The sequence below is a fragment of the Fusarium redolens genome (assembly GCF_020744475.1).
Source record: "Fusarium redolens strain MPI-CAGE-AT-0023 chromosome Unknown BKA55scaffold_20, whole genome shotgun sequence".
NCBI classification, from domain to species: Eukaryota; Fungi; Ascomycota; class Sordariomycetes; order Hypocreales; family Nectriaceae; genus Fusarium; species Fusarium redolens.
The window spans coordinates 519,336-539,329 of NW_025763683.1; the positions used below are offsets into that span (position 1 = coordinate 519,336).

A 19,994-nucleotide genomic window follows, 5' to 3' on the forward strand; every position below is an offset into this window, starting at 1 on the left:
ACTGGATCACAAAAGAAGGTTGCATTTATTTCTTACGGCCTCGGTGTTCTACTATATCGACAAATTTCTAATAGACCGCTGGCTCGCGCCCATCTCTGTGTTAGAGTGGGTCAACTTCTGCGTTTAATCGAGTACCGAACTTCGATCGTGCCCTGGGAACGATGCGGAAGAGCCCTATGTATCTCGGCCCAGGAGCGACCATCTCGTTTCATCCTGCGCACTGTATCTTCCTCGTCTGGTGTCCACTTATCATCAGATGATTTTTCAGCCCCGGATGAAGTCTTGGGTGGTCTTCTGCCTTGTCAGGCCTTGATACTGATCTTTTGGCAGGCGAATGACTTGCGCAAAGGGGCCACTCAAATTGAAATTGAAACACCGTCTTTGCTGTTTTCGGTGATGCGCTTCGTCAAGCGGCCATTCCTGAAATCGAGCAAGAAACGCACTTGACTCGGAAGAAACAGAACTTGCCTGCGTTGGGGTTGGATTCAACCTCCTGTATGCCGATGTGTCATTCCTCAATAACAGGTGACTGAGGCCTACCTCCTATCCACATTGTCTTTGTTTTGTATTTTTCTTTTCATATACACCAAGTTTGACGACGCTTGGCCACGAGATAGATGCTTGAAGTTCTTGACCACAGTATGGATAGATAATTCTGAAGCTTTTGGCCTTGACTATCTTTACTCTTCGGATGAGTGGAGTAATCAAGCTCTCCTGGTTTCCTCTAGAATCTATTTACGAGGTGTTGATGACGCTGTCATTATGAGGGATTGCAATATTACAGGTGAGCCAAAGAGTCTCTCGCTTGCGACGTGCTTGCTCTAAGACAGTAGTTCACTCAGGTCCTAGTGGTCATATTTCCAATTGGGACCGGCACTCATCTGGAGGCGTGGGCAATCTGTGTGGCTATCTCTGAGTGTATCGAAGTTATCATCGCAGTGACCTTGATATTCATTCCTCGAGTCATGGTTCACATCGAAATTGCGTACGATGTACCTCCACTGACGTCCCAAGTCGTGACGATGGCGATAATGTATCGCGCTTTTCATGGGATTAAAAGGTACAACGCACCCAGCTGTACATTCATTCATTGTATCTGGGCTGGCTTGGCTGTGATTATTATTTCAATGGTCGTAGTCGTGCTTTCAGCCACTGCAGTCTACCCGTCTTGCACTCATCCATGGCCTTCTCTACATGGAAAGCTCAATTATGGGTTACGATCTGCAAAACACGTGCGGCCAAACCTTGGATCCGCGGACGAGCGTTCGGCATACGTTGCTAGACTTGACATCATCTCGCACAGCCGGGCTTCACACTGTCCACTACTTCGAGTAATATACTAACAAAAAAATAACTTTACTCGTATATTTTGTATTACTCCCGAAGACGGTGAAATCAGTTCTCTCATGCGTTAGCCTTCTACCTAGTCAGGGCCTATATCTATTGGAGCCATTGACGAAAGCAAACCTGATAATGTCAGATGGCCTGTATAATCCTCTAGATCCGCCTTCTCGACGACAACACTATGATCTATAACCTTGACAAATGTAAACTCTATCACGCTATCTTCTTTATTTTTAACTTGGTTAGATAAATGCTCCTGCGCGTAAGACGGGACCCTAAGTCTTTGCTTCTTAACAATAGATTCTATTGATAATATGACGTCCTTAGCGACCGGAAACGACTCCCTTAGCTCGGCCAACGCTTGACACGCCTTGACGAACGTCTCAAGTTGGATCGGGCTAGAGTCTATGCCTAATAATACGCGAAAAGCGCAGACTGAACTGGCTTGAATCATCCAGTGCTCATTACGAAGGGTGTATAAGGCTCGGGAATGCCATATCGCCAATATGGCATTGCTTGCGTGCGCGTAAGACGTTGTGACTGGATCGAACGGCCCAGTGCGCTCCTCGATCCCGTATTCATGTAGTATCTCGCTAACGCGGTCGGCAAGGTTTTCGCCGCCGTGGCGACCTTCAATCCGTGGCAAGCCTAGGAGAAATGTACGGAACTTCCCTTCATCATCAAGAAAGTGCACGGTGAGGCCGAGCAGAGAGGTAAACCTGCGAGACGACCACGCATCAAAGGAGATATTAATGCGGCTGAGAGAACGGCCAAGTAATTCCGTCACGAAGCCTTTATGACGACTGAAGGTCCGAACAATCCATTCGCGAATCGTGCTATGGGTGGGAAGACTTCCCGAATCCACGATGGCACTGTTTGCGTACGCCATAAGATCGCGAAAATATGGGCTCTCAAGCTTGTAAAATGGGATATTATCGCATGCCACCCAACGTATGAGTAAATGTTGAAAGCAGGCAGGTTCGAATGATGCTATAAATGCGTTCATCAAGGCTTGATCCTTTGGTCGATGAGGGTCTAGGTCAACCATGTCGAAAAGAGTGCGTGGTTTCTTCCTCTGCGGTGGCATGGATCCGTCTTTATTGATACGGTGGATATCTTCCACATGACCGTTTGCTTGGCTCGTAGATGCAGCGTCATACATGTGGGTGATCGTAGCCTTCTTCTGGTGACACGTTTTGCAAAGCCAGAATCGGTGACCGGAGCCGTCTTTTTCGATATCGAATCCGTGTTCCCATACCCACCCTGTCCGCGGCCTTCTTTGATGTTTGCGAATGGAATACCCCGAAAGGCGATTCCAGTCGATGCCTTCATAGCCGATATAGTCGACCGAAAATGATGCGTCATCCGCCGCTCCTCCTTTGGTCTCTGACGAACCGAGGTCAAGGCTATCAAGGAGGCTAAAAGCAGTAGAAGGAGCACTGGAAAGAGCTCTTGACGCCTGGCCAGTATTCGCATATTGAACCATATCAAATAAACCACGAGAATTATCGTGAATTGCCGATCGCTTTACAATATTCTCAGACTAGGCCATTCATGGAGTAGTGGGGTGTGTTCATTGCAAGGCCGACATAGGCTTAGAATAAACTGATTTCGTATGCAGCGCGTCGCAAGGTGGTAGGAAAACAGAATTTCGTGTAACCTTACGCGACGCGGGGCGTAATGACTGGCAGTGATTGGGCCAGATTACAGAAGTGAGGCTTATCCAAATAGCCAGATATCCAAATAAATCTGGACATCGCGATTTGATTTGATTTAGATAACATTATGGCCCATTTGATTTGATTTGATTTGAATAGATTTGGATTTGATTTATTTGTTTGCAAGCCTGATGATCATAGTTCAGTTTATTCTTGACCTAGATTTACGAGGATCTCCCCTGCCATTGCGTGGTGTTAAAGAAATGGCAAATCGATTACTTGCTGACCGCGATGCATCATTCTTTAACAAGAACTGGGCTTCAAACTTCATTAGGCGACAACCAGAGCTCAAGATGCATTTTCAGCGGAGGTATAACTATCAGATGGCTAGATGCGAAGACCCAACCGTTATTAGCGATTCTTTTAGGCTCGTACAGAATACAATCATCAAGTACGACATCCAACCAGATGATATCTATAACTTTGATAAGGCCGACTTTATAATGAGCATGATTGCAGTGGTATAGTCGTCACAAGCGCAGAGGGGCGTAGAGGTTGAAATCAGTGCAGCCTTGAAATCGTGAATGGGCTACAGTCATCCAAGCGATCAATGCGGAAGGCTACGCGATCGAGCCGTCTATCATAGGTACGGGCCAATATCAGCTCGCAAACTAGTACCAAGATAGCAACCTCCCGGACGAATGGGCTATTACAACGTTCCCAAATGGCTGGACTGATAACGAAACAGGCCACGAGTGGCTAAAGCACTCCGATCGATGCATAACCGACCGATCCGTTAGTTCCTATCGTCTTCTGATCTTTGGTGGCCGCGAAAGTCATTAAATCGATCGACTTTGAGATATACTATGAAGAGAATATTATTATCACACTTTGCATACCACCTTATTCATCTCATCTACTTCAGCCTCTTGATGTCAGGTGCTTTGGGCCGCCGAAAAAAGCATATAGTCAAGAAATAGAGCATCTGATTAAAAGGTCTAACATGTAAGATAAGCGAGCGCTGCACTAGGGTTTTCACCTTGAAGTGAGTTTTGTAAAAATCTATATAAAATCCAAATTAAGCTTAATATAGCAAATCTTAAAATAAGTTATTTATTAGCTTCATATTAAGTTATATACTTTTTTTTTGCGTTTCAGAAAATCCTATTTAGCTAGTATTAGGAAAAACCTTATTCACACTGTATTTTTAAGAATATCTATTTTTTAAGAATTTAGAAAAAATACTATTAAGATAATAGCTCAAGAACTATTTATACTATCTAGCGCTTTTACTAAATAAAATAAAGCTAAGCCCAATAATAAGCTTAAGTGGTATAGGGTAAGTTCTTTTTCTATTATACAGTATAGTGCGGCGCTCGCTTATCATACACGTTATCACCTAAATTTCCAAGATCGAGTTCTTCTCGGCCTTTTATGCCGCTTTCAAGCTACTATGACCGAGAAAAATATCAAAGGAGGTTTAAGGGAGCTAGCCCTATCCCTTTTGGTTGATAAAGTGTGGTCTCAAAGATTGATATACAGCTACGGACTCCGACGCCCGCCGAGGAGGGGGCTAGCCAGGCACAATCTTGGACTTCAAAGACTCCAAAGACAGTTTCTAAGGCTAGGTCTCAATCTAAACACCTTAAGAGACGAATCAGAGGGCATCAGCTCAGCTGTCCTGAGTTAATTCTTAAAGTTTTAAAGTGAATTGCGAAGGGGTCTATAGCAATAATATATGAATGCCTTATTAAGAGCTAAGAGCCAAGATCTTCGACAGGCGAATAAGATACTTAGCCGGCGGCATAGGGCAAAAGGGGCTCGCCTGCAGAATAGAGGGAAGATAACTATAGAGGAAGTTAGGGATCTAATTGACCAGATGGATATAGATACGCAGTTTGTAGCTGAATTATCGACGAGAGAATACCTCGGCGATTCGAGGACGCTTCGAGAGGCCGATAACGGTATTGGAGAGGATGCAACCAATATGCATCCTGAAGAGATAATTAGCCGTCATATCCCAGAGTTGAGTGCATGTAGTTTATATTGCGCAATAGTGCTGAGTGAAAATATTGATTGAAATTGATGGTTAATTTTTCGAGATAAGAGTTCTTCTCGGGTTTATATCTCTAAATGGTTTCATCCAGGACTTTGAACTCTAATATAGGACTTTCAGACTGTTAGTCTGAATCCTGAAGGGAAGGGGGATCACCAGATTTTCCACCACCTGATAACACTCCTCAAACACACTTGGACCCACAGCGTTGCTATGATCATGCCATGGGCATCGATGCGGCAAACTACGAGACAGGAAAACCAGGCCTATTTACTCTTAGGTCGATTTGATATCAACATGTCTCTCATCTACGGAGAGGGTCATTAAGCATTCTACGGACTGCAAGTGGAGATCATGAAGTCTACGACTGACGACTCTTTGGCTTACTTAACTGTATCTCTTGACGGTCATGGCTACTCTACGAGTGAGGGATCTTCTGCCAGGGGCTTTCGGTTCCTTGGATTTGCGGCGCCGCAAGTTGTTTGCTTCAGAGATTCATATGATATTGTGGCGCCGAAGGATCTTCCTCAAGGCCATGCACCCTACGACACCGTTAAGCAGAATATCAGCCTTTCAGCCGTTTTGGTCGAACTGTGCTCATTACCAGCCGATTCTGAGCAGCTGATAATCGGAATTGAAAAGTCAATGTCGTTGGGCCATTACAGTTCTCAAAAAAAACGGAAAGGCCATTAATCATACTCTTGTTATTACCCCGGCAAGACAAGATGCAAAGCGGATGAAAGTAATATGCTTACTTGCAAGCATACAGTGCTGTAATAAGGACGGATACATCGTGATACCTATCCAGAGCCTGGCATCTAGTGGCTTCGAAAGAGTGGAGAATAGACATCGATGCCGTTGGTTCAGAGTACGATTGATGCCTCTTCGTTTGTGCCTAAAAGACGGGGACGAAAGGGTACATGCCGAGTCCGAATACAGACTGAAGGAGTTGATACTGGAAACAGGGAGAACGGACCACCCGCAGGCTCGCCCGAAACTATACTCATCCGAGGATATGTCCCGTTGAAATTGGCTCTCGAAACCAGAACTGCGCAATCTTTGAAGAGCAGTTCTCTGAGTCCAAACCTTTGGTTCCGATCAATTTCCTCCAATCATTAAGACTAGATCATTGGCAAAGATTATCCAAAAAAAAAAAAAAAAAACCTTCATGTTGCTATTACCAACGCCGCGTGCGCATGCCGAGGCAGTTGAGAGAATGAATAATATGATTGGTGCTGAGCCGATGTTTTGTACCATTTTCCAGCCCTGGTATTCTGACTCAAAGTTGCCTCCGTTCCTTATTCGCTTTAAATGGAAGAAAGTAAAGTTTCATCTCCCAAAAACCAGCATAGATTGTCTTATAGACCTTAAGTGAATAGCTGTAGTGACACATTGGAGACTTCAGATGCTCGTTTTATTGACATTAACATCAACGATTCCTCGACCACAATCCCGCTCGCGGAGGACCTATTTCTTGTATTTCGATTTCGACAGGGTGCCTTCCGGGATCTTGGCTGCTACTTGAATGTCAGTATTGAGAGTCGTATACCATGAGTAGCAGAAACTGAGCATGTAGCCAGGACCATCAGAAATATGTTTCTGGGCTTCCATATGACTCTTAGGCGTCGCTAAAATGATGATTAATAGGATGAAATCAATTGGAAGATTCTTTACTAAGGGAAAGAACTTTCTTGGCGACCTAAAGCAAGTGAGAAAATTCGGCAAATTGAACGTCAAGGCTGAATAAAGATCATGATGCAGGATATTCTCAATTTAAGCCCCTAATCAATTATACTCTGGCTTCTTACCTTCAATATTATCTCAAAGAGTTTTTAGGTTCAGATACATGCCATTTTCCGGCTTAATTGTAATGACTCCCCTGGGCATAACAAGCCCATGATCCATCGCCAGCGTCCACTTGAAAGACCGAACCATAGTAGCCAACAGGCACCGCATCTCAGCCTTCGCAAATCCTTGCCCAATGCAGCTTCGCGGCCCATGTAAGAAAGTTAGGAAGTTGTAGTTGCTACTTGCTCCGCCATTCTGGTTCGGTTTGCCATCACCTGTGATCCATCGTTCGGGGCGAAATTCCGCTGCGTCAGGCCCCCAAATCTCCGGCGAGCGGTTAATGTACCAGATTGATACAATGATGTCTGTCCCTTCGGGGATGAACTGGCCACCAATTCGGGTGTCGCGGACGGCGTGACGTATGGTCATTGGTACTGTCGGGTAAAGTCGCAGTGTCTCGTGCATGATGCCGTTGAGGTAAGGGAGTTGTTCAAGAATCCCTGCAAGATCTACTGCTCTATCATTATTCAAGTCCTCTGGTAACGCCTCTCTGACCTCCTCCCTGAGCTTGGCTTGGATCTCTGGGTGCTTAGTGAGTAGGTAGCATGCCCACGTAAGTGAAGATGCGGTTGTTTCGTGACTGTGGCGCGTTATGATTGTCTGTTATAGTGGCGAAAGTCTCACATACCCTGCTGCCAGTAACGTTAGGAGCTGATCTTTTATCGCTTCGTCTGAGAAGTTGTTCGACTTAATAAGAAGCGACAAGACATCAAAATGATTGTCTTCCTTTTCCATGATCGCAGTCTTCTTTTCCTTGAGCATTGAAAAGCATAACTCGTTCAATGACCCAGTCAAATACTCGAAGAGGCCATTCATCTTCCAAGGAATCAAACGAACGATTGGCAGACCAATATCCAAGGAGAGCATGGCAAAAATGAGCTTTTCTCGGTCAGGTTCGAGCAGCTGTTCATAGATGTCTGCAAGCGGATCTTTCCTCTTCTCAACAGCATCGAACTTGCGGCCGAGGCCAGCAATGCCAATGATGTCCAGCGTGACTTTGCTCGCCCAGCCATTCAGCTTAACCACAGATGACCTGGAAGCGGCCATGTCTTGGTTGAGTACTTTGGCAAGAGTCTCTCCTTTTGCCCACATCATAGGATAAAGCTCTTTTATATGCCGGAAGTGGAAGGCTGGCATCGTGTTCCTGCGAAGAAACTTGTGCTGATTACCCTCCACAATAATGAGACCATCACCAAGAATGTGCCGCAAGAATGAGCTGATTCTTTTTGGTTTGGCAAAATTGTAGCAGTTATATACGAGGAGGTCCGCCAGCAGTTGAGGATTCATAATGCATATCTGGTCTCGAAATGAGTTGAGGGTGATCAAATCTTCCCCAGGATACTGCTTCGCAAGCTCCAGGAAAAGATCGCCGGCCGGCTTGTCTTTGACGATGAGTGCACGATGGGCGGGGCTCGGATACGCCTATCGGAAATATCCAGGTCAGCTTCTGAAAATTCTATTAAGAAGTAACGCGGTTTCGCTTGAAGAAGAGGAAGGATACTTTACTTGCCTTTGGCCCTGGAATCCGTCTTAGCGGACTAAACAACACAGGGTAAAGCAAAACCCAGAAAACTATTCCAAACGCATAGTTGACGAGTAATATCGTAGCTACAGCAGCCAAGTGACTTTGGGTGCTTAATAGTTTGGGAACAGCTTGATAGCAAGAACCGACTCAACGACGGCGGCGAGCGTAAGACTGGGAAAGCCCAGTAGCTTCGAAACGACGGCCATACTGAGCCAGTTGCAGCGGTTGTGTGATGATGGTGTTTGACTTGCGAAAGGTCACAGATATTGAATTATGCCCAAGCCTTTGGCTGTACTCGCACTCGAGATGCTGATCTGGTATATAAAATCCCTAGCAAGATTAGGCTGCATTCTCATGTGAATGTCTCCGGCCAATACGGCAGCGGCCAATCGGTATACTGTTTGGTCATGGCATGCTGTCCGTCCTGGGTGTTTGGGTATGAAGTCATCATCACTAGGCTGCTCAACACTGCTGTCAGTATGTCATGTGCCTCTCAAAACTAGCGCCGATACCACCCCCGAGCAGGAAGCTTTGAACGGTGACTAGCAGTCAGGTAACCCCTCACGATACCGCAAGCGGAACCCGATTAACGCCCACCCCCCATTAGTGGCCACCCCGCATTTTGCGAACCTGCCAGGATCATCACCACGTAACGCGATGAACAGTATGTAAGTTCTCAACAGCAAGCTGGCGAAATTGAAATCTGGTTTAATCTTTAGATTCGGCAACAATGAAATATACAGAGTATCAGCTTCAATGCGCCATTGACGAGACGTTGACTACTGGAAACCCCGCAAAGGCTGCCAAAGAAGGGCAGGCCCCTCGTACAACACTTCGGCATCGTCTCAAAGAACGAAGGCAAGCTAGACATATACATAGTCGACGCCTTTAGCCAGTTCATGAAGAGCATCTCGCCAATTGGGTTCTTGTGCAGCTTGGCCTAGGGCTTGCGCCAACGCACAACCAGCTCCAAGAATTCGCTCAGCGCATCGTCAATAACCAAGACGACCCTGAACCTATCGGCAAGAACTGGGTTGAAGGTTTTTTACAAAGAAATCCGAAAGGAAAGGCGCTGAGAGGCAAGGCTATTGATTTCAACCGTTTGGAAGAGGCAACAACTGAGAAAGTGCAGGATTGCTTCCGGAGGCTCGCCCAACCCGTGGTTAAAAGGATCCCTCCCCAACATCGTTACAATATGGATAAGGCCGGCTTAATGGAAGGAAGAAGAGATAACGGCTTCGTTCACGGTTCATCTGATGATAATTTCGCTATTTTAAAATCCCTAGTGGCCGGCTATGGACCTCCATTCTTGAAGCTACCAACGCCATTGGAATTGCACCACCTCCCGTCGTGGTCTTTCAAGGAATGACAATACAACACCAATGGTTTCCAGAAGGTTTGAAATGATTTGAAGTTTGCAACTTCACATACTCACGGAGAGGCTGGACCTCTGATGAAATCGATCTCGAGTGGCTAAAGACGGTATTTATTCCGTTAACTAAGCCCGCAGAGGAACAACCACGTCTTCTCATCGTTGACGGTCATGGAAGTCACTAAGCTATCGATTTATATGGGAATGTTATTTTAATGACATACATATCCTATGTTTACATTCCCATTGTTCACATCTGCTCCAACCGCTCGATTTGACGGTATTCTTGGTGTTTAAAATGGCATACAGAAAGGAAGTGCAGCAACTCGTCAGAATCAAAGGTGATTCAGCCCTGGGCAAGGCTTACTTCCTGAAATCATATCTGAAGGCACGGCAGGTGGCAATGAAGCCGGATACTTCCGTGCGGGTTGGAAAGCCGCAGGAATGTGGCCAGTTTCTATGGCATAGACCCTCCGGAACCCATGGTTTATTGGACGGCAACGATAGCGAGAAAGCAATCAATTTAATACGCCTACGGCTAAGAGAAAGGTGCCCCCGGCCAGCGAAATCGTAATCTGCACACCATATTGCGGCTTTGACGTCCCTTCGGGAATCAATCTATTCACAAATAAGCAGGAGATTGGAGCTATGGGAAGGCGGCTATTTAGGAAGGTCAGTAAGGCGCTAGGCAAGCATCTCGCCGTTATTGCTAATCAGGAGCAGGGAATAGAGGTGCTGAAGGCCCAAGTTGATCACTTTCGTCAAAGAAAAAAAGAAAGTGAGGCTAGGAAATAGCATACAGTACCCACCTGCCGTAGGTACTCACCAACTGTACAGCCAAAGAAAAGAAGAAGAAAAAACTCTCCCCATACAAAATGCTTATTTTCACTTACACGATGCGTATCCAGAACTGGGCTTGTTGACCTGGAACAACGTCTGTTAGATTGAGAACCTCGTCAGGTTTCATATTATCAAACTGATTTTTCGATAGCATGCGCGGTATGGTTGCATGGCACTAATGTAAAATGTCTTAAAATACCTCCCACGTCACCCAGCTTCCCTGAAGCTCCATTAAATCTTTTCCTACGTCAGCCTGCCTTCATCGCTTCGAAAATGTCTCGGGCGTCCTATACAAAGAGCAACGTTATAGATGCTATACTAGACGTCACAGATAATGGTCTCTCGCAGAGCCAGGCCGCCCAGAAGAATGGCGTGCCTCCAACCACCCTCTCTGACCGATTAAGAGGCGTACCGTCAAAGTCAGAGGCCACACAGCCTGCTCAGCTTTTATCCAAGCCTGAGGAGTCTAGGTTAGTTGCCTGGATACTTCGGCAAGAGGCCTTGGGCTATGCTCCTTCTCACAGTCAAGTTCGCGCCACCGTCGCTGCCCTTGTACGACAACAAGGCAGGGAAAAGCCCATCGGCGTACACTGGCTAGCCAGGTTCATGAAACGACATCAATCTATAAAGACGAAGATGGGAAAATGTCAAGAGGCGTCGAGGTTTAATTGTTTTACCCCGACCGCCATCAATCAGTACTTTGATACTCGGAGAGAGAGTATGGCTAGATCAAACCTAAGAATACTATTAATGTTGACGAGGGCGGCATAATGGCCGTATTTGGTGAGTATTTATCGTTTCAGTCACAATTCCTATTGATCCATTTCAAATCTGGGCTTAGATTCCTTGGCTATCGGCAGTAGCGATCCTCAGAGGAAGGCATTCCTCAAAGGCTCCCAGTCCGGCACTTGGACTAGCTTTCTCGAAACCGTGGCTGCAGATGGCCGTCTCCTGAAGCCAGGGATCACCTTTAAAGACAAAGAGCTTCAGCAACAATGGTTTATCGACGAGCTTGAAGAGGTGGCCGACTGGTACTACATTACATCTGACAACGGCTGGACGGACAACCATATTGCAGTCGAGTGGCTCAAGGAAGTCTATCTGCCCCAAACGCAACCGGAAGATGAGTTTGATGCGAGACTTATTATATTAGATGGCCATCTAGGCCATGTATCTGTTAGTACTTGCCTGTTCTAAATCTACTGAATCAACAATATCGCTGACTCCAAATCCAGGGTGAGTGGAAGGTTACGTGCTTCTTGAACAACGTATATTGTTGTTACCTGCCAGCTCATAGCTCACACGGCCTATAGCCACTTGACAAAGGCGTGTTCAATGCCTCTAAGGCTGCATATCGCAAAGAAGTCCAAAAGTTGGCCAGCCTGACTGATTCTGCGCCGGTGGATAAGGTCAACTTCATCAAGGCTTATGCCAAAGCCAGGGAAGAAGGGATGAAGAAGAAAAACATCCTAGCAGGCTGGAGAGTGACTGGAAACTGGCCGATTTCACGACGTAAAGCATTCGCGCATCCTGAGATTCAACCAGAGAAGAAGGAAGTGACGCCTGCATCAGATGGCCACAGAGACGGTCAAGTCGACTCTGATAACACGCCAAAGACCAGCCGTCATATCAGGGATCTAGGGAAGAACAAAAGCCCTTCAACAAGAAGACGGTATTCTGTACTATCGAAAGGGTTTGAAGCACAAGAGTCAACGATCGCCACGCTTAGCTTTAGAGTAGCCAGTTTAGAGGAGGAAGTCGAGCGGTTGAGCAGAGGGAAGAAGAGAAAGGCGATACCAAATCCTAAGAGGAAGTCCGTGACACTAGCCGAGGCTCTAGTGGCTGGTGACACTATTTTAGAGCGAAACCAGGCAACCGTAGAGACAGGCTGTTGAGGATGTAATCGAGATAGGAGGAGGGGAAGATGATGAGAGCACAAATTCGGAGGCGCAAGAATTACCTGTCGCACGTACTGGCACAGGCCGCGTAGTCAAAAGATCAAAATGATGTTAAAATACTTTCAACGCTTAATTTAAGTATAGGAACTAATTCTTTTTCGTATATTTAGTCACCTTTTGCAATGTGGTTGAAAAATCGCGGTTTGTATTGGGAGTTTTTTTATTTCAGTTTTTCTTTTGCTGTATGGTTGGTGGGTACGTATGGCAAGTGGGTACTGCCCGGTAGTGATCGTGTTCATCAACGCCAGCACACCATCACGAAGCAAATCATTTACCCATCACCAGAGGAGAAGTAGTCGGTCGCTATTGCCTTCGTTAATTAACTAAAGGCATCTACCTTGGTGGCATGGAAAGATGTCAAACATGTCATGGAAACAAGGTAAGAATCAATCAGATCGAGAATGCTAAGTTAGGAATAATTATGTCAATTTGTTCTTTGACGCTTGCATTTCGTTATTGACGTTGTTAAAATGCATTCCCGAACTTACCTCTTTGCAGTTGGTAGAATTCTGAGAAAGCTCCCCTTGGCCACGAATGCACCATTTAGTGTCTTATTGGTACACGTCCATGTATTTCGGACAACAAGCGACTCAGACGTACATAATTGGTCAAACCGCATTCTCTAGGCAGACAACCTCGTTTAGTCACTCCCATCATAAAAATCCAGCATTTCGCTGGGTCTTTCATGCCCCTTCATTTCAATATTCGCCGTTGTCCTTGCTTATGATTTTACCTTGCCCCAATCTCCCTTTAAATAAAGTAACATGATAGTTTTACTATGTCGTACACACTCAAGCACGAGAGTTCCTTCTCCTTTTCTCCTGAGGCTAACCTTAAAACACCCTCTGCATCATCCAGTGGCCACTTTTCCATGATTTTTCCTTAACAATGTTAGTTGTACGGCATCTTATCATATTGTTAAGTATTAGAAAGAACAGGGAATCCCATTTACGAAGTTCATATTCATTAGCTCGTAGTGGGTAACGCAGTTATTCTTTGATATTTCTTACCCTTGCCAGATATACATCTGAGCCTCCCAAAACAACTATTATGGACTATGCCCCTCGATACCTAAGCTTTCGCCATCACAATAAACAATCACACGTTTGTCTTATTGCTCTTGAACCTTTCCAGACTATCTATTACTATTGCCTGAGCTTGCTCTATACCTTCATCGTCGTCCAAAATCTATGCCTCTACTCTAAGTATACCACAACTCTCTCCTAAGAACTTTAATACATGCCGTACCATGATTGCTCAGCGACTGTTCAATGCCTGCTGCTGTGGTCTCGGCGAGACTGTGCCAATGGCCTTGGGAGACGCTTATATATAGCCATGCGCATTTCTTATGATACATCTCATGGCATTGAAGCCACTCATTGTGTGAGTGAGCTGGAGGAGCCTGAAAACGCATTGGAACTCGTAGTGCGTAGCTGGTAAAGGCGAACATCATAAAAGGTAATTGGTTCGATATCCCATCAAAGTCAGCCAATACCAAAGGCTGTGGTCTCATTACTTCCTCCAGCCGACGCTCCAGATAACATGAGCAATGTCACGGGCGGTATTAACCGTGTCTATAACACGGTCAAGAATACCGTCCGCCGAGGATGCTCCTCTCTCCACGTAGGGCATGAACATGCCAGAAGGAGTCCTTCGCATGCCTGCAGGCTCTTCACAAAGGCTATCCGAAGAGAGGGGTCGGCGAAGGTCGCCGTTGGCACCTTGAGCGGGCGGCGACGGCCAACCTATGCTGGAGCTGAGCAGTACATCGTCGAGACTGTCGTCCTCCCCTTCTTCACCAACAAAAAACATTCTGGGCTGCTTAGCAGGTCGAAGATCTTGCAGCGAAGAAGAGGGCATGATTGAGCTTCGAGAGTGCTGGCTAGCCGTCCCTCGTGGTTCTAGAGTGTCTTCCCGGCACTTCAGGGTAGTGGATGGAAGCATGGCAATTGTCTTTCCTTCGGCTGGCTTTGACTCCAAAACCTTCCGTTGGAAGAGCGATCGCTTCCTTGTATTGGCGCGCTTCACCATTACGCCATCCTCTAGATCATCATCATTGCCGTAACGGCCGGTGTCCAGCTCGCCATTACTATGTTCGACACCCTTAAATTCCACAGCAATGCATTGCTCGACTCGTTCGTTGAAATGGGTGTGCTTTCGCTCACAGGTGGGGGATGTGATCCCAGAGGACTTTGTGGAGGGACTGACGCTACTGTTTTCTCCACCCAGTTGTCGTTGAGAAAATGGCTGAGAAAGACAGTCAGTCGGTGGACGACCCATATGAGGACGGAAGATACCCCTGGTCTCCTGGATTTTGACAGCTGCCGTAGCTTGCTTGAGTAGTGAAGCTGTCGATAATGACCGCTGGAGCATCTCTTCAGACGAGCTCCGCTTCTTCAGGATTGGCTTCTTATCGAGGTTCACATCTGAATCAGTTTTGGACAATGGCACCTTAGAGGGCTCGGTCTGGGTGGAGTTAAGGGCATCTGGTACCGAGTGCAGAGGACCATAAAGCCAGGTTATATCGCAATCCTTAAGCCTTGGAGATGTAAGTATTCCAATCAAACATTAGGTAAAACTTCGGGAATACAAACCAGTCAAGCGTCTCAGGGGAAATGGTTTTCAGATTATTCTTGGCCTGAATCCACGTTCTCCAAGCAGCATTTTCTAATCGCACGCTGTCGGGCAAATCTCCTCGTCGCATCACAATGTATCGCCATGATGACCAAATATCTTCCTCCCTCCAATTGTGGGATAGGTAGTCAACATGGCGCGAGGGTCTGCTAGAGATAGCCATGTCGTCCTTGGTATGCTCATTATGGTCAGGAGTCCCAGGCCTTGAGGTGTCGCCAGACACTTCTGAATTTGCATGATCCGCGGGGCAGACCATGTAAGAGTCGCCACTTCGAGAACTTGAGGATGTTTCTAGGCCAACATCGGGGTCAATTGCCGGGTGGACGTAGAGCCTTTCTTGCACGAAAGAAGAAAACATGGCGCGATCTTCAGGTGAATCAGTGAAAACAACAGTCCTGATGAAAGGCGAAGGGTTGTCCCCAGATGGGATCTTTTTGACGCTGCAGCACCCGAGAAGGAAAGTTGAAGGGGGAGCTCGTAGTTAGAGACTCATAAGACTTGCACCCGCTGCCTTGGAATTGGTGGCGGTTACAGTGGTCGTTCGGCTTTGAGGTAGCGGTGATGGGTGATACCCTTACTACCTGGAGGATCGGGAAGAGAGGAAGGAAAGAGAGAGATAAATGAGATAAACGAAAATGAAATAGACAAGAGAGATTGCTCAGATAGAAGAATGGGTGTATAAGGAGCGGGAGAGGCAGAACAAAGTTTTGGGGAGCGCTAAACAATAGAGAATGGGACATGGGATAGTGGATAAGGAACGAGGGGAAGCCAGAGGACGAATGGTATGTTATCAAAAGCCAAAATAGAAGGGACCAGTGAGAGGAAGTGGAGGGCGTAGAATTAAAGAATGTTTTAAAGGGTGATGAGGAACATAGGGAGTGCGAATTAGAGTGCGCAAGATGAGAGAGACCGTGCAAGCATGTGGGCGTTTTATCACTAGCGATCAAGGATGGGAAAGAGATGGCCAGCAAGGGCATGGGGTGCTAGATTCGGGACAGTCAGAATGCAACCCCCCGCCCCTGGGGGGTTGCGATACCAAAACAGTGGAGACCAAAGCGACGAGGGCGGGGATTTGCCTGGTTCTTTACAGGAGAAACAGGGGGCAAGACCCTTTTTTTCCTTTCTTTTACTCAACTTTTTTTTTCTTTTCTTTTCACCATCGCTGACTTTATGCATCATTAGGCGAAGCAGGCATCGATGGATGGCGGGAAAAGTGGCAGAGGCCATTGGATCGCGTCGCTAATTGAGGCATCAAACGAAGATTCTCAAGCTGCAAAGGAAAAGTTGATTGAAAATCCCCGAAGATAACAAATTCGGATAACTCTATTCCGCTACCACCTGGCCCTGCTATGTAGATGTTTATTGATGCCGCTATCTCTTCAGGCGGCATAAAGCTCCGGCGGGGTCACGACAGGGGTGTAGGACCTATCAAAATGAGCGCTACTTGAAGTACATTCTCACACACCTAAATTTGCGTGTGATAGAAGTACCAGCAGTCAGCCGTGTTACAAATAGCTACATCACATACTTTGCAGCCGTACACGGTCTGCACCCTTCGTTCATTTCCTGATATCGGCTGTAGATAACCTCCTTTTTCCTTCTTCCTTTTAAAGGGTCGGGCCTGACCCTGCCGGAAGCCTTTGCAAGCTAGGCAGCTTGAATGTATGCCCCGATGGACATGATTGATATCTCTTTGTAGGTGAATTTGCCGTGCTTCTGTATCCTCGATGTCTTCTTCCATTCCTGTACGGCCTCTCTTCCTTATGTGACTTTCAGTTGCGTATCTGTTGAAAATGGCATTATAAATGCACTCCTTCCAAGCTTTAAGCGTGCTATAGGGCTTCCAACGAGGCTGCCGTGTTTTCTTCTGTAAAATGAAGCTATTCGCAAGTGCGACTTCAAGGAGGAAAGACCAAAGCAACGCTTGCCAAGGACCGCGCCGGAATCGGTGCTGATATGTTGTATAAGACCGTATCTGATCGCCGCGGTCAACGTGATTCATTTCATCGTTATACTGAGCGGCAACAGTAGGAATAGGGATTATCTTGAAGCTATCACCATTGAAGACCTGCTGCAGGCGCTGTGACTCTGCCTTTGTGCCTCTTTTGGCGGGCTTTTTCCTCTTTTTTGGTGTGCGCTCGTGAGGGGCTCCGCTAAGCACAGTTGAAAGGAAGAGCACGATGCTGCTATCTTTCCAAGCGATTTGGATGACCTAAGGAGAAAGGAAAAGGACAAATTAGTAAGGGAAATACAGGTAAAGCTGTCCATACCTGTTTATCTTGTGTCGGGATCAAATATACCTTATTATATTGCAAAGCTATGCCGTCAGGAGCTTTTCCGGTCTCTTTTATATGCTTCATCTCGGTGGTGATGCCGCAGTTAGGGCGTGCCGTGCCTGTGGCACCGTGGCCAAGCTGCCGAAGAAGGCGGAAGAGCTGCGGCGACGAGAAGAGGTTATCCGTGAAGACGTGATGTGTCTGCGTTGACAGCCTTTTTAGTAGGTGAACCACGACGCTTTGTGTATTGTTGAGAGGAATCTCGGTCCGTAGCTTTCCCTTCTTGCCATACGGCGTTGGTGTAGGTAGCTCGACTATAACAGCCTTATATGGTGATGCCTTCACGTGCCAAAGCCACTGCAGAAAGAAGCCCTGTTGGGCGATAACCCAGACTTTGAACCCCACGGGCGTGGGTTTATTCTTGACGACTGTTGTCTCTTTTGATCTGCCTGTAAAAGGGATCATACACTCATCTACAGTGAAGTTAGTCCCTGGAGAATAGAGCTCGATAGACACGCTTTGTATGTGATTAGACCACTCTTCAGCCGCTTGGAAGGTCTTTGGAAGGTCGCTCTCATCCCTCACATCGAGCTTGGTGTAGTCAAAAGTGCGGAAATACCTCGTGATCAGCTCGAACTTCCGTAACGGCATGAACTTGATGATTGAGTGAAGAGGGCGCTGATCTCCTAGGCTAGGGGTCTTCCAATGGTCTTTGATCGATATTTCCCTATGAATTCCTAGGTAAATAAGGACCCCAAGCCATACATAAGCTGTTGCAGTAGAGATGCCTTCCCACTTGAGAATGCGGGACTGTTTGGAAAGGGGGGTATTCCAGTTGTCAATAATGCCATTTTCAAGTAAGTGAGTGACCCAGCTGTTGGTGTATTTAATCCATGACTGTACAAGGGAAATAGGTACGAAAAGCTGGAATAATTCAAGTGGTTCCTTGGGTAGAGGGTTGATCTTGAAATCACGATATTCTAGGTTAAAAGGTTGAAAATCATCACCGCAGCCCTCTTCGGGCGGAAAATTAGGCACGCCGGTGGGGTCATCAGCCGCCCTCAAAGGCGGGGTATCAAAGCTGTGATCATCTATATAATCAGGTATCTCTTGGGAGCTCATCGTTTTAATTAAGACGCGTTAGGGTCAATTTGTATGAGGATTTTGATGATTTTGGCTGTGTTGAATGAAGAAGCTGTCTGACGAGAACTTCACGTACCCCGCAGGTACTAGTGTTGTTAGTAAGCAATGTGGGGCGAGTGACCTGCCGGAGCCTTATGCCGCTCAAAGAGATAGCCTGTCTCACTCAGCCACAAGGTTCTTGAACAGTACGATATCCCTACGTCATATTGGGGATGTGCTTTTGGTTGTGTTTTTGCGTATTGGGCGGTGTGTGCCCTCCCACCAATCACCGTCTCTGTGTGTGTAAATCCGGGGTTCTCTAAAAACGCTCTTGACAGCTCTGGTTTGCCTATGGGGCCATAATTATAGATGGGATGAGAGAATTGAAAAGGTTCAGTAGGAAGACCTTTTAAGCAATTGGATTGTTATGTCGATGATAGTCTCGTCGTCGCGGTTTCCGGATGCAGAAAACTCGAAATTTCAGGAGGCGACTCTTTAGTGCTTACTATCCGCGGCGGATCGGCTCGGCCTAAGGCACTGTAGGTCAGATCCCGGGGCGCCACGATTCTTTAATGCTCAGTCGACATCCTCGGCACAAGCTCATCTTTACAAGTTGTCGGACTTTCCCATCTCCAGGCTATCACTGACGGTTTCAGAGTTCATAGGATCACCGAGACATTCGAACCGGGTTCATTCGACGATTCGTCAGTTCTGGATCTTCAAAGAAGCGCATCCAAGAAACGGCCAGCCTCTTCTTCCCTGGTTCATCCCCGAGCGAAGATGGCACGGATCAGAGAACTCTCAGTTGGCTATATTATTGATTCCAATCTTCCCTTCTCTACCTTCGAGAGTACCTACCTACAACAGCTGATTCGTCAGTTAGACTCTGATCTTTATGCTCAGATATCCTGGGGTCGACCTTCAGCCAAGAAAGAATTGGAGGACATACTCTCTTTGAAGAAAGCTGCCGTCAGGGAGGAGCTTGACGAAGCCGTCACACAGATACACATCAGCTTCGATCTGTGGACGTCTCCAAATAGACTAGCTTTCATTTCGATATTTGGCCACTTCATTGATCGGAGTAACTCACACCAACGCCGGCTACTTGCTTTCAGGAGGTAGATTGGATCTCACGCTGGCGAGAATATCGCCTACACTGTAAAAAATGTTGTCCCTGATTGGGGGATTGATCGCAAGATTGGGGTCTCGATCTGTGACAATGCAGCTAGCAATGACGTTTGCTTGCGAAACTTCTACACGAACCTCGATACCTCGATAACTCGAGCGGATGCGGAGGCACGAAGGATGCGATGTTTCGGGCATATCTTAAACCTTGTTGCCCAAGCTTTCCTCTATGGCGA

The 19,994-nt window shown here is 46.6% G+C and overlaps 4 protein-coding genes across 4 annotated transcripts; 1 reads left to right on the forward strand and 3 right to left on the reverse strand.

Annotated features, from left to right (window-relative positions):
• Positions 1-522: 522 nt before the first annotated feature.
• BKA55DRAFT_713438 (uncharacterized protein) lies at positions 523-1,320 on the forward strand (the record flags this gene model as incomplete). The annotated part of the gene is made up of 2 exons (XM_046200847.1): positions 523-784; positions 843-1,320. A coding segment is annotated over exon 2 (355 nt), but the record flags the coding sequence as incomplete, so codon positions are not given.
• Positions 1,321-1,645: 325 nt separating this feature from the next.
• On the reverse strand, positions 1,646-1,912 carry BKA55DRAFT_474284 (uncharacterized protein; the record flags this gene model as incomplete). The annotated part of the gene is made up of 1 exon (XM_046186158.1): positions 1,646-1,912. A coding segment is annotated over one exon (267 nt), but the record flags the coding sequence as incomplete, so codon positions are not given.
• Positions 1,913-6,879: 4,967 nt separating this feature from the next.
• BKA55DRAFT_598437 (cytochrome P450) lies at positions 6,880-8,637 on the reverse strand (the record flags this gene model as incomplete). The annotated part of the gene is made up of 3 exons (XM_046196236.1): positions 6,880-7,486; positions 7,535-8,328; positions 8,575-8,637. The coding sequence occupies 3 exons, from the start codon at positions 8,635-8,637 to the stop codon at positions 6,880-6,882; spliced, it is 1,464 nt and encodes a 487-aa protein (XP_046043677.1).
• A 5,442-nt stretch (positions 8,638-14,079) lies between these two features.
• Positions 14,080-15,593, reverse strand: BKA55DRAFT_624973 (uncharacterized protein; the record flags this gene model as incomplete). Its single annotated transcript, XM_046196829.1, has 2 exons — positions 14,080-15,140; positions 15,196-15,593. The coding sequence occupies 2 exons, from the start codon at positions 15,591-15,593 to the stop codon at positions 14,114-14,116; spliced, it is 1,425 nt and encodes a 474-aa protein (XP_046043678.1). The 3' UTR covers positions 14,080-14,113.
• Between the last annotated feature and the right edge of the window lie 4,401 nt (positions 15,594-19,994).